Here is a 13,369-nt window from a genome sequence, read left to right as displayed (position 1 = left end):
AAAACGCATATCACTCGAACAGGCGGCCACACATTTTTTTTACTAAGCGTATATCAACTCTCTCTGTCTGTCTGGTAAAAAGTTTGTACAGTTTTTTTCTAAAAGTATTTTTTTATATTTTCTTTTTCATATACTAATTTTTAAGACGGGAGGGTATTTCAAGTCACTGTCCACTGAGAGCAAACCTAGATAAAAGTCGGCGCTATTGCATGAGCAACTAAACGTGTGTCACTAGAGCAGTGTTTCACAAACTGTTTCCTTAAAGCAGGGGTCTCAAACACGTGGCCCGCGGGCCACAAGTGGCCCCGAGAAACTATTTTGTGTGGCCCGCGGACACTTCCGCAAATTAAAAAAAAAATAGATAAAATTTACAATGACCACATATCAGCCGTGAAATGATTTACAACTCCACAAATCAGCAAATGAGGTGTCACTGTCGCCCACCGACCGCTTAGGCTTTTAGAAGAAACTGGGTGAACGGTGGCCTGATTCTAACCGCTGGCCGCTAGCGAGTCAGCGACAAATGTTCAACAACAACTGATTGCCGCTGCAAAAGACTTTGTAGCATATTCCATTGCACTGGACGAGTCTACTGGTGTAACAGACACCGCATACTGTGCTGTATTTATTCGTGGGGTCGACGAAAACTTGAACATTGTTGAAGAACTATTGGACTTACTACCCATGAAAGGAAAGACGACTGGACGCGACGTGTTTCAAGATTTGGAAGCCTGTATTGACAGCTGTGGGCTACCGTGAGAAAAACTTGTTTCAGTGGCTACGGACGGTGCACCAGCAATGTGTTCAGAGAAGGTTGGTGTTGTTGGATTAATGGTAGAGAAACGGAATCAGCTCAGCTTGGCGGGACCTTTTGCAGCCATACATTGCATTCTTCACCAAGAAGCACTCTGTGGCAAAAGTCTAAAAATGAAGAACGTGATGGATGTTGTCGTAAAGATGGCGAACTTCATACGTGCACGGGTTCTCAACCACAGACAGTTTGTGTCATGTCTAGCTGATTTGGAAACGGAATACGGAGAGTTGCTGTATCGCAGTTGACGTGAAAAACGTTCCAGAGGAAGTCCAGATGGATCTACTGGACCTGCAGTGTGACACTGTTCTGAAGCAAAAATACGTTGATGTTGGCGTTCCAGATTTTCTACCAGTTTCTTCCCAGAGAGAAGTTTCCAAACTTATTTTGCGCAGCTGCAAGAATTCTTGCGATGCGATGTTTGGGAGTACGTACGTTTGCGAACAGTTTTTCTCCAGAATGAAGATCAACAAAACAGCATTACGATCAAGACTGACTGATGAGCATCTGAGAGCAACCTTGCGGCTTGCCACTACACGCGACTGCATGCCTAACGTCGATGGTCTGGTCTCTGCCAAATTCTCTCAGATGAGTGGACAGAAACATGAGTGACGAGCTAACTGCAGTTGGCCTAGTAATTATAATTATTTTTTTTTTGGGGGGGGGGGGGGGGGAATACAGTTTCTGCTTTTTTATTAGTGACAGACACAACGTCAACTTATTTTAGTAATCTAAACTGCCTGTGCATGTTATAAACTACACTAAATGTAATTAATAATTATAAAAACTTTATTTTAGCATTAAACTGCAGTGTTCGTAAAATTTAATGGAAAAACATGCTCTTTTCGTGGTGCGGCCCGCTGACTAGTTGTTACTTCCCACTGCGGCCCACATGCTGATATGAGTTTGAGACCCCTGCCTTAAAGGAACACTTCGCACGTTCTGAGTATTTAGCTGAGCACTTCGCTTATTTTTTCTATTCACGTGGTGGCCTTGTTATGGTGTGTTTGTGTGTGTGTGTGTATTTATAATAATTTATATGATGATGGTGGGGAGAGGTTAGCGGTTGTGAATGATGCAATATAGGTGGCATTGACGTCACTTGGTCTTAGTTAGGACAGACGACTCCAGAACGGAAGACTGAACGGTTGATTTATTGTAGTGAGTTAGATTTTGTTAAGAAATATGAATTATTACTTAAGGCTACAACATCTATTTCATTAATCACAAGTTGATTTTGTCTATATTATAATTAAAATGTTATTTAGTTTGTTCACAAAAGGAAGTTATTCAAGTTATTTGAAGTTTTTAAGTTAAGATGCATTACGCCTAACAACGGTTTAGTTGTCTTCCAGCAGTCTGGTGCTACAAGTCAACGACCGGTAACAACCGTGACTTTCGTGATATATCGAAGGCGCCGTAACAACAGGCCTACTAGTTAATTATTCTAGTAGTCCGCGGAACACCTATTCAGGCCTCGCGGAACCCTACAGTTCTGCGGAACACAGTTTCGGAAACACTAATCTAGAGAATGCTGACCACGTCCTTCAAAGCTGCCAACTTAATCAAGATGTCAAACAAGTTCATTCAGAATATTCAGATTATGTTTTCCCTTTTTCTTATTCCGAGTTCAGAATTTCAAATCGTGTATTTAATTTATGTGACATCAGTATATGTGAATATTAGAATATTTCAATATGCGTCCTTTGTTTGGGTTGGCTGCCTGGGCGTGTGGTATGCACACTCGACTGTCATTCGAAAGGTCCCATTGGTCCTTGGTTTATACCCTGCCCACTGCCATCCTGCGTTGACCTGCTCGATGTTTGAGCTCGGATAAAATTATCTTCAAATCTGAAAGAACATACGAACGTAAAACATTTTGCAAACCTTCAACTGAAGAAAACATGAAGACATTCGAACAGACGCGGCCTCGAGATTTATAGCAAACAAATATTCAGATCTGACTAGAGTAACGCCAATAGTCAAATCACGCAATTTATAGAAACTTTAGCACAGAAGAATGACAATAAAGTAGCAATAATACATTGAACCATAACTTACAAATGCAAAAATACAACTCAATAAAAAAGAAACTCAGACACAACGATAAAGGTACATTTCTTATCCTATATACTAGAACCCATTTTTGCAAGTACTTCTTCTCCATAGTGCCATTAGAGCATAAAATAGATTGCCTGAATCAGCCAGGAAAACCAAAAACCTGAGAGTTTAAGTTCCTAATTAACACTCGTGACTAGATTAACAAATGTATTCGATTAGGACGTAATTATCTTTTTGAGAAACGTATGCAATTTATAACATCAGATAAGAAGTATTCTTATAGCAACCCAGTTCATTAGAGTAGAAGTAAACAAGAGATTGTTACGTAAGACTTGAGACTGATTTTGGTACTTTATTATATGGATATTTTTTTAAAAGATGTCCGGCTAAATTAGAGTTAGAATTAGGATTAGATTAGGTGGACGTATGAGCGTTCTAAGAATCCACGTAGAATGCAATATTTCTGTTCTCTAAACGATTTGTGTATTTCTGGTCACACAAATGATTATAATTCAAAACCCATCTCCCATTCAATTCATCATTAGTGAGTGAGTTTAAGTGATTAAAGAAGAAGATGTAAAGGATTGATTTAGATGGCGTTATAATTTGGCTTTGTAGTATACAACAATTGAAAGCCGGACATTTTCACATTTTAGACCAGTGATGCCCAAACTAATTCGGTCCGTGGGCCATTTTAATTTTTAACACTCGTGTCGCGGGCCACACCACCGAAATGATCAAATTAAAAAGAAAGAAAGAAAATTGACTTGAAATCATTTCTATGTAATTATTCACACATTAATTGCTTGTTAGAAATTTATTCGAAAACATACTTCTGAATATCCGGCTGCATAGATGAGACACTAAGTCAGAGCACTGAATCCAGACTCTCGTCCGTGATACGATGATTTAATATTGGTTTCGCCTGTTTCATCACTGAAAAAGTTTGTGCTTGTAAACAAGGTGACCATCCTTAACTCTTGTTTCGGCGGATTTAGACAAGTTTCTGCAGGCACCATGGAGTAGAAATCAATTGTCTGCATGGTTAGAAATGTATCAAGAAGTGATGTCTTGCTTTGTAAGTCAATCAGTTCCAGTTACAGGGATGACAGGACTCTTGACACATCAGCCGCTAATGGATTTTCGAAAAGACTTATTTCATTCTTTAAAAATGTGAAAATCGATAAATCTTTCAGCGAATAATCCTTCATTGGCCTCAGAAATTAGATCGTTTTTTGATCTTTTTGGGATAGACATATTAAGCTGCTTGTATTTTTGTAGAGCGGTACAGGCTAGAACTTGAATGATGCACCCCTTCCCATGCTGAATGAAGAGCTGCAATGTTGTTCGAAAGCGCTTATGACAGCATAAGACATGCTAAGAGAAATCAACTTGTAGTTTGATATTGAGTTCATTCCGATGTGATGTAATGTCTCATCAAATAGCCAAATCCCACAACTTTGTGTGGTAGTTCAGTTGAGATACTTGCTTTGAATGCTCTGTCTCAAATATTGATTTTAAAAAAAAACCGTTTTAGTACCTTATCATATGCTCCAGGTTTAAACCCTTGTCACAGAGATTTAGTTGGTGAATAAAGCAATGAAGCTGCAGACACTTGGTTCCATTTGACTCGACAACCTTTCTAATAACTCTTGCTTCCAGTCCACAGTGGAATCCAACCATACTTTTAATTTAAGTCATTAGTTAATATGCATGACTAAATGCATGACGCGTAGGACGTAATCATCTTCTTTTTTGAAGTAACGTCTGTATTATATAAGATAAGATACTTCTGGCGCCATCAGTAAACACTCTCATAAATTTCTCCCAAGAAAAATATCCTTTATGATGGTTGAAACCTTTTTGAACAGGTCTTTGCGCGATGGTCCCATGCATCCTCCTTATAGCTATTAACTCCTCTATTATTGCAATATTGCTGCTTATACCGTAAATACCAAGAGTTAAGCGGTACCAGATATGCCTGTTTCATTATGTTTTTGTTTTTTAAAACATCCACAGTATCTTATCAAACAAATATGTTGACTCACTATCATGTTCCTAAAAAAAAAAGCAAAGGTCGTTCACTTTTCCAGGAAGATTTCAAATTGAAGTTTAAAAGGTCATGGTACCAATCTATCTATGAAAGCGTGACTGTCCTAACATAGGGAAAAATACATTTTCATCTTTTATTTTCGGAAGGGGGAAGATTTTCTAAGCTCTGTGCTGACGTTTCGGCGGGCCGGATGGAACGACGTCGCGAGCCGGATCTGGCCCGAGGGCCGTATTTTGGGCATCACTGTTTTACACTATCACCCAGCCACACCCCTAAAATGAAGTCTCTTTAGTTGGCTACCCGGTAAACGGTTGCCTAAATAAACATGATTAAATATAGATTGACCGGAAGTGTGTTTGTTCTCAGATCGTGATTAGACAGAGCCCAGCTTGTGTGATATGCCGTAAAGATCATTAAAGTTTATGTATTTGATCTAGTGATTTAATTGTTTTATTTCGTTAACTACAGCTGAACCAGGGACACATAGAGACGTAGCGAGACTTAAGGTAGATTCTATCGAGTTATAAGTAGATAGTTATATAATAGGAAAGCTGTGACATATTTTGGAGGCTCGTTTATCTAGTTACTCGACTTAGTCTTGGAAGACAGCCAGAACTGCGGTTTGCCATTGTGAAAAGGTCAAGGACCAAGAAGGCCGTGAAGTGTGTGCGCTCACGTGCAACGGCGGGAGAAAAAAAACTAAGTCAATCAGCCGAGACGAAACTAGGTCAGACACAGTGATAAAATAATTTGTTTTGTTTATATTTGATGCTACACACATAAACAAGAATGGCAGACAAATTATTACAGATAATAGCCGCTGGAAAAGAGATGGGATTGACTGGAACCGCTTTACAAGAGTGGGTAAAAAAAAAAGAGAAGACAAAGATCGAGATGAAAGAGCTAAAGAGAGGAAAGTGAGAGCTAAAGAGAAAGAAGCTGATGTAGAAATACACAAATTGAGAGTAAGAGAGTTGGAGCTTAGGGAGACGAAAGGAGAACTTAAAGAGCATATAAAACCTGTATGGAAACCAAAGTTGCCACCTTTTAATGAGAATGTGTATCAAATGGATGCATATTTGTCGAGATTTGAAGTACATGCTCAAGCTACAGAAATACCTAAAACTCAGCGGGGAAGTCATCTATACACATTGTCACAGGGAAAGGCACTGCAAGCTTGTATCAACTTTTCTAAGAAAGATTTAGAGGAATAAGCAAGTGAAGGAAGTACTTTCTAGATATGATGATATATTGACGGATGTACCAGGGAGAACTGCAGCAATTAAACACGACATCATTCTCAAAGACTCTGAACCGGTGAAACAGAAACCGTATCCAGTACCTTTAGGGTATATGAAGGAAGTGGAAGAAGAGATTCAGTTGATGCTGAAATTAGACATTATATCACAAACAGAGTCACCTTACACAGCACCTATGGTGGTAGTTAGGAAAAAATCAGGCGCAGTAAGAATATGTGTTGACTACAGGAAGCTTAACAAAGTTACTGTGCTTGATTCGGAACCATTACCCAATCCTGAAGACTTGTTACCTCAAATGGCAGACGCAGCATTTTTTACAAAGCTAGACCTGACCCGTGGGTATTGGCAGATACCTTTGGTAGATAAAGCTAAACCACTTACAGCGTTTAGAAGTCCTTTTGGTTTATTTCAATTTAATGTCATGAGTTTCGGGCTAGTCAACGCACCAGCAATGTTCAGCAGAATGATGAGAAAGGTATTGCAATAATCTACCCCATGCACTGTGCTACCTAGACGACATCTTCATTCATGACATTACTTGGTCAGATCACCTACAACATCTAGAAATGGTTCTAGATACATTGAGGAGAAATGGTTTAACCGTGAGACTATCTAAAGTGGAGATTGGTTGCAAGAACATTTCCTTTCTAGGATATGTAATTGGAGGACACTCACTGAAACCGCAACCTGAACTACGACAACGGATTATGAATCTTCGTCAGCCAACAACCAAGAGACAGGTCCGTAGTTTATTAGGACTCTGCAACTTCTATCGAAGATTTATAGCAGATTTTGCGGAGATGACTGAGCCACTCACAAACCTGACCAGAAAGGGAACACCCAATGTGATCAGATGGTCACATGACTGTGAAATATCGCTGCAGAAGATAAGAAGATAAAGAAGGCGTTTGCTGAGGAACCGATCCTGCGTCTACCTGAATGTCAGAAGGAATTCATACTAGCTACTGATGCATCTGCTGTTGCTATCGGGGGATGCCTAGCACAGGAATCACAGGGCATTCTACATCCCGTTATGTACGTCAGTAGAAAGTTGTCTTCAGCAGAACAACGATACAGCACCGTAGAAAGAGAGTGCTTGGCAGTTGTTTGGGCAGTAACCAAGTTGGCCAGGTACCTGTTAGGCAGAACATTCGTACTCCGCACAGATCACGCACCATTACGTTGTTTAAACACAAGTAAGTCGGTGAATTCCAGGGTAACTCGCTGGGCCCTGATGCTTCAGGACTTTCAGTTCGAAGTGCAGCATATTCCAGGTAAAGGAAACGTGGTAGCGGACATTCTGTCACGCTTATCATGAATATAAGCCTACGTGGCTTCTTACAAGCATGTGTTGCCTGATCAAAGACTGTGTGTCATCAACTAAGACTGTGTGTCTTCAACTAAGACTGTGTGTCTTCATCTTCTAAGACTGTGGTTCTTATACTAAGACTGTGTGTCTTAAATATAGACTGTGTGCCTATTACATTGAAGTCTGTGTGACTACATTGAAATCTTTGTGACTATGTTTAAGTCTGAATGACTACATAATCGCCTGTGTGGCATATTCAGAGCCTTTGTGGACTATCGAACGAACATTTTTGTTGTATTGTGGTGTAATGTTTACTATTTGTTTTATAATCGTTTTATTTAGTAATCTTTGTAAAAATCGATTATAATTTTAGGAGGGGCGAGATGTCACGGCTGAATGTGTGTATGTATGTAATTCTAATCCGTAAAGATCATTAAAGTTTATGTATTTGATCTAGTGATTTAATTGTTTTATTTCGTTAACTACATCTGAACCAGGGACACATAGAGACGTAGCGAGACCTATGGTAGATTCTATCGAGTAATAAGTAGATAGAGTTATATAATAGGAAAGCTGTGACAACTACCATATGCCAAAGGCAATATTTTTTAGTGAGCTGAAAGGTGGTCGAAATAACCCCCCTCCCCCTTTTTTTTCCTCGAAACGCTTTAAAGGTCAGCTTGCTTTAAATGACATAGAAGAGAGCACCTGGCAGCAGGTGACTTACAAATAAAACACCAAAATTTACAATGTTTGAAAAGTTCAGTTGAAACTGGAACATTCCAAAAACTAAAGCGGCCATGACCTTCGAACATTTGTTTTAACCAAACAGGATGAATAATAAAAAGAGAGGGAAACAAACGCTTTTGTAACGTTTAGACGTAAAATCAAGAAATTCGCCCCCCCCCCCTCTCCCTTTTTAAGGCCTACTAAAATACTTTGATAAACGCAGAAGATAGATTTCTTATGATTTCTTATCCTGAAGAGCGTGACATGTGACCCTATATCTATGCATCAGTCAAGCAGAAGACAGTGAAAAAAATCCGTGGCCTGGAGTGGGAACAATGTCTCCGTTATCTTCATTATTAGATTTACATGATGGGAAGTGAAAGAAGATAAAATTGCAGCACTGTCATGAGAATAATGAATCTTCGGTTACATTAACAGTTTATTTCTTTTTGAGCTCATTCGGAGGGGCCTGCTGAGTGGTATAGCGCTTGGCTTCCGAACCGGGCGTCACGGGTTGAAATCCTGGTAAAGACTGGGATTCTTAATTTCGGGAAGGGTACCTGACATTAGTTTTGGAAACGTAAAGGCGGTTGGTCGTTGTGCTGGCCACATGACACCCTCGTTAATCGTAGGCCACAGAAACAGATGACCATTACATCGATCTGCCCTATAGATCGCAAGGTCTGAAAGGGGAACTGTACTAGTTCATAGGGCGAGTGAATGGGGGATATCTGGATTCCGGAGATACTAATTATGGCAGTGATGCCTAGCTTACCGGCCTCTAGAATCTCAGCTTACAGGCCTCTAGAATCTCCGGCACGTAAAAGGACCCCATATCTCAAATAGATCAGGGACTTTTCAATTCTAAACACGGCACTGAGGTTGGATAACTATTGACTTATGGGAAGTTTGAAACCTCTTTATGTAAATGCTCTCGTGTCGTTTTAAGGTGTGAAGTTACGCTATCAATTGATGGAATGGGTGATTCAATGGTGAGATGAATGGTTAATGTATTAATAGTTACATAGCAAGTGACCTAGCTAGGGCGGGGGGCGGAGGTAACTCACCAGGTGACATCCGTCAGTGCTGACACCACAGTGAATAAATTTAACTTTTGCAAAAGAAAGCTACAAATATTTTTTTAAAATTTATTCATACTTAATGTTCAAATAACAGAATGAACTGAACATTCCTATTAGTCATTGTGCAAACAAAAATAGTGAAACAAATGCCATTATGTGATCAAACCCACGACATTTTTGTTATTAGCGCTATGCTCGATCAACTTAGCTATCCAGCTGTCACAATCCGCCTATACACGGGAGGTTACCCCTGCTGGATGTGAAAGTCGTTTAGAGGGTTGGATCACTGGCGAGAAACTCCAAACCCTAGTTCAGTCTCTTGACGACTGGAACATCTTATGTAATAGTGGAGGATTAACATACTCTACAAAGATACACAACTCAGAACTTTATAGTTAATGAAACACTTTATTGACTATACACATTGTTTGCTAGTACGTTTGTGGATCATCAGATCAATGGAGCTCATTCACCAATCGTAAACAAACAACATTTAGCCACGTGGTGCTCTGTCTCTTCTATATAATTTACGATCTCATGTTTAATTCATGATGGTTGTCACGAGACAGTTTTTTTCGTTGTTTTATCAATAAGATCACATGACTAAATGTTGTTTGTTTACGATTGGTGAATGAGGTCCATTCAACAAAAATACATCGTCCAACATGGACTATCTACGATAGGAAAAAACTTTTCTACTCTCAAAACTCTCCACTAACTCTCTCTCTAACTTTAGTCTGCGACTCTGACAATATCCGTACTCTCACTCTCTCGGAGCCCAGTCACCAACTAACTTAAAAATTCCTACATCTCATCTCTCCCTACACACATTCACGTGGATCTGTTGATCACAATCTCACTATCTCGTGCAAGCCATAGTAGAGTAAAACTATACATTTATCCCTACCATTACAATAAGCAAACACAGTTTGCAACATCAGCAATACTTTTATTTGCGAAATTTGAGCTTGAAATACTTGTGCCTTTTACCTCGTTCCAACTTTTGACCTCCCTCCACATTTTATTGACAATAAAAATAAATAAATAAAAAGAAGTATAAAAACAGGCATCTCAAATATTTTTTAATACTAATAAATGGACCGGCCTCTCCCTTGATATCCTGCTAAGAACCACTGCTGACCTTAAAAAGTGGAGGGTTTTGTTATGCGAGCTGTCACAGCACCTCTACGACTAAATTCAAAGAACAGATGATGATGATTATAAATAGAATACTTAGATACTGTCCTTGCGAACGCCTGTATGGACAGTATAGAGAGACTTCTTATGGCCCGGCAGTTACGCTGGGTAGGGCACGTATCCTGTATGGGAGACGAACGTATGCCAAAGGCAGTCTTTTTTGGTGAGCTAAAAGGTGGTCTACGTAACAGAGGCGCCCCACGGAAACGCTTCAAAGACCAGCTTAGGCGTCAACTTTCCTTGGCTGACATAGAAGAGAGCACCTGGTTGCATGCGCCTCAGAACGAGACAGCTGGAGGTCACTCACGAAGGCCGCGGGATACACATTTGAGACCAAAAGAAAATCCGCTGCCGAGGAAAAACGCAGACAACAATAAGAAAATCTAAATCGACCACCTACGGACAATGGTTATGCTTGCCTTGAATGTGGCAAAATATGTAGGTCACAGCTAGGGCTGCGCAGCCACTTGAAATACTGCACACCTCACTAATCTTCGGACTCGAAGACAAGCCTTATTATTATTAGATACTTATATCTTAGTTCCTTGTGTTCAAATATACGGGTAGACACTGAAAAAAAGAAGCAGCAGGACTATTGCCAAACGTCTTTTTACAAAACTTATATTTATATTAACTCACTCCGTCTGTCTGTCTGGAAGAATTATTTTACGATTTTCTCCCTTTTCCCATTCTCGAATCAAGTGGCACATTTGCACAATTGTTGTTAGTAATGTTGATCGAAGACAATACATGAATCAATTAAAAAATAATAACCAGTTAGTTTATCAATTAGTGGTAAGTAATAAATTTTGTTTTATATTGAAAATGGATAGGCAAGCCTTGCAGTTTTGATAGATGTAGCAGTGATTGTGCAGTGCTTCCTCTAAGTAAATTTTTTAAAAGTATTTTTTAAATTAGTTTGTTTGTTTTACAAAAGCTAGAGACGCTTCAACATGTATCTCGATGAAAAAGATGTGACCTTAGATCCAAATGCTTATAAGAGGTCTCTCTCCATATCAAAACAACGTGATATTTTTGCTGAAACATTGCCGAAACAAAATATCAGAAGCGCAGACGCCAGGTACCTTAGTTAATAGACAAGGGAACAAAAGATGTATTAGACTATGGTGAATAGATTGTTTTTATACACTGGGTAGAAAGAAGAGTGAAAGTGCTCAAGCGTCTGGTGACTACAGATGCTCAACTTGTGAACTTGTGACCGCGTATTAAGGATTGGCAAAGGGTGAACACTACCTATCGAGACGTAAAATGCCACAGATAAATCAGACAACGTATTCTGAATAGGCCTACTGTTTCCCTTAGCAGCTCATTAAAGAATAATAAGCAAAACATGTTTCTGGTCGCGTAAACTTCGTACTGTCACCTAGGTGGTCCGTGTCGCCCGCCGCCATGAGAGAATTTGGGGCTAGGATGTAGTATATTTTTTATTCTAAAGAAACATTCGATAAATATTTGTAAAACAAAATTGTAATGGCAATTATGAATATGATTAAAATTTCATAAACAACTAATGTTTTTTAAAATAGAATCGTTTACATTTCTTTGTTTTGTACCTATCTATCAATGTAGTAATTAGCTCTTGTATTGGGGTTCAACAACGACTTTAACACCTATCTTTTTTTTTTATTGAGCTATAGACTCACCTAACGGCACATGTGTAGAGTTGCCGTAAGTCATAAATACGTGCTTCTCTGTCATTGCTATGAAAAGATCTTCTGCGATGTTCTACACATTTACTAACACATCGTACGTTGTATTTGCATAAAAGCCTATATATACTTATTGGGCGCAATGGTTACATGGAAAGAGTGAGAGTCTCGACCTTGAGTGACATGCCCCTAATTCATTCAATAAATGAATAAGTTTATAATAAAAACACATATGAACCAGAGTACGAAGCTAAGAGCATAGCCACCCGATGATAACAAATTTTGCAATCTTTCCAGTTTCTCCTCTCTCTCTGACTCTCTGTAGCTCACCTCCATCAAATGACTAAACTAATATCTTCTTTAAATTTCCTTTTATTGAAACTCGAGTCTTATGTTCGTTTCCGTGTTTGTCTTTTTTTTAAATAATTGTTTATTATTTATAACTTTATAAAATTCTCTGCTTAAAATCCATGATAGAAGTTTTCATTGAAAAATTAAAGAAAATTGATATAAGCACGTTTCATTTTCCCAATTTATTTGTATTATTTTTTTTAAGGGGGGGGGGGCTGCCATGTTTGACATTAATGTTTTACATGTTTCGGATGTTCCTCCAAAATTGAAAATAATTCTAGTCCTAACCTCTCGCAGGACGATGGGGGATGGGAGCTAGCAGTGTATGAACCTGAGACCATCGACAAGTCCGAACAACAGTCTAGCGCGCATAGCGCGCGACCATGCAGCCATCCTACATGTATGCTAAGAATCGTTGTTTGTTTTTAAGCCAAGGATAAGAGGTCAGTTGGGGTCAACATTCCAAAGTCAGGACAGGACTGTATTTGACCAGTTGTTCTGCTACACATCCACACATACGAGTGCGTGTACACGTTGTTTTGTTTTATTTATTTTATTGTCACGTGACCAGGAGACCTGGTCCCAAAAGAGGCAGGATTGCCTGGGTACTTATGTTATATAATACAGACGTTACTTCAACAAATAACATGATCACGTCCTACGCGTCATGCATTCAGTCATGCATATTAACCAATGACTTACATTCTGCCAAGTCACTGGTTATCCTGGCTAGCTTAGGCAACCCATTCCATGCTCTAATAGCGCTAGGGAAGAAGGAGCATTTATACAAATTTGTCCTAGCATATGGGACGAGGAATGTGCATTTATCTTTGTGTCATTCTGAGTA

General features: G+C 39.2%; 1 protein-coding gene across 1 annotated transcript; it reads left to right on the top strand.

Moving 5' to 3' along the window:
• Positions 1 to 1,087: 1,087 nt before the first annotated feature.
• LOC129924145 (general transcription factor II-I repeat domain-containing protein 2B-like) lies at positions 1,088 to 1,423 on the top strand. Its single transcript, XM_056017969.1, has one exon. The coding sequence runs from the start codon at positions 1,088 to 1,090 to the stop codon at positions 1,421 to 1,423; it is 336 nt and encodes a 111-aa protein (XP_055873944.1).
• The last annotated feature ends 11,946 nt before the right edge of the window (positions 1,424 to 13,369 follow it).

The sequence above is a fragment of the Biomphalaria glabrata genome, unplaced genomic scaffold (genome assembly GCF_947242115.1).
Source record: "Biomphalaria glabrata unplaced genomic scaffold, xgBioGlab47.1 scaffold_20, whole genome shotgun sequence".
Classification (NCBI taxonomy): domain Eukaryota; kingdom Metazoa; phylum Mollusca; class Gastropoda; family Planorbidae; genus Biomphalaria; species Biomphalaria glabrata.
The sequence above is the reverse complement of the archived record's forward strand: the minus strand, read 5'-3'. Positions and strand labels throughout refer to the sequence as shown.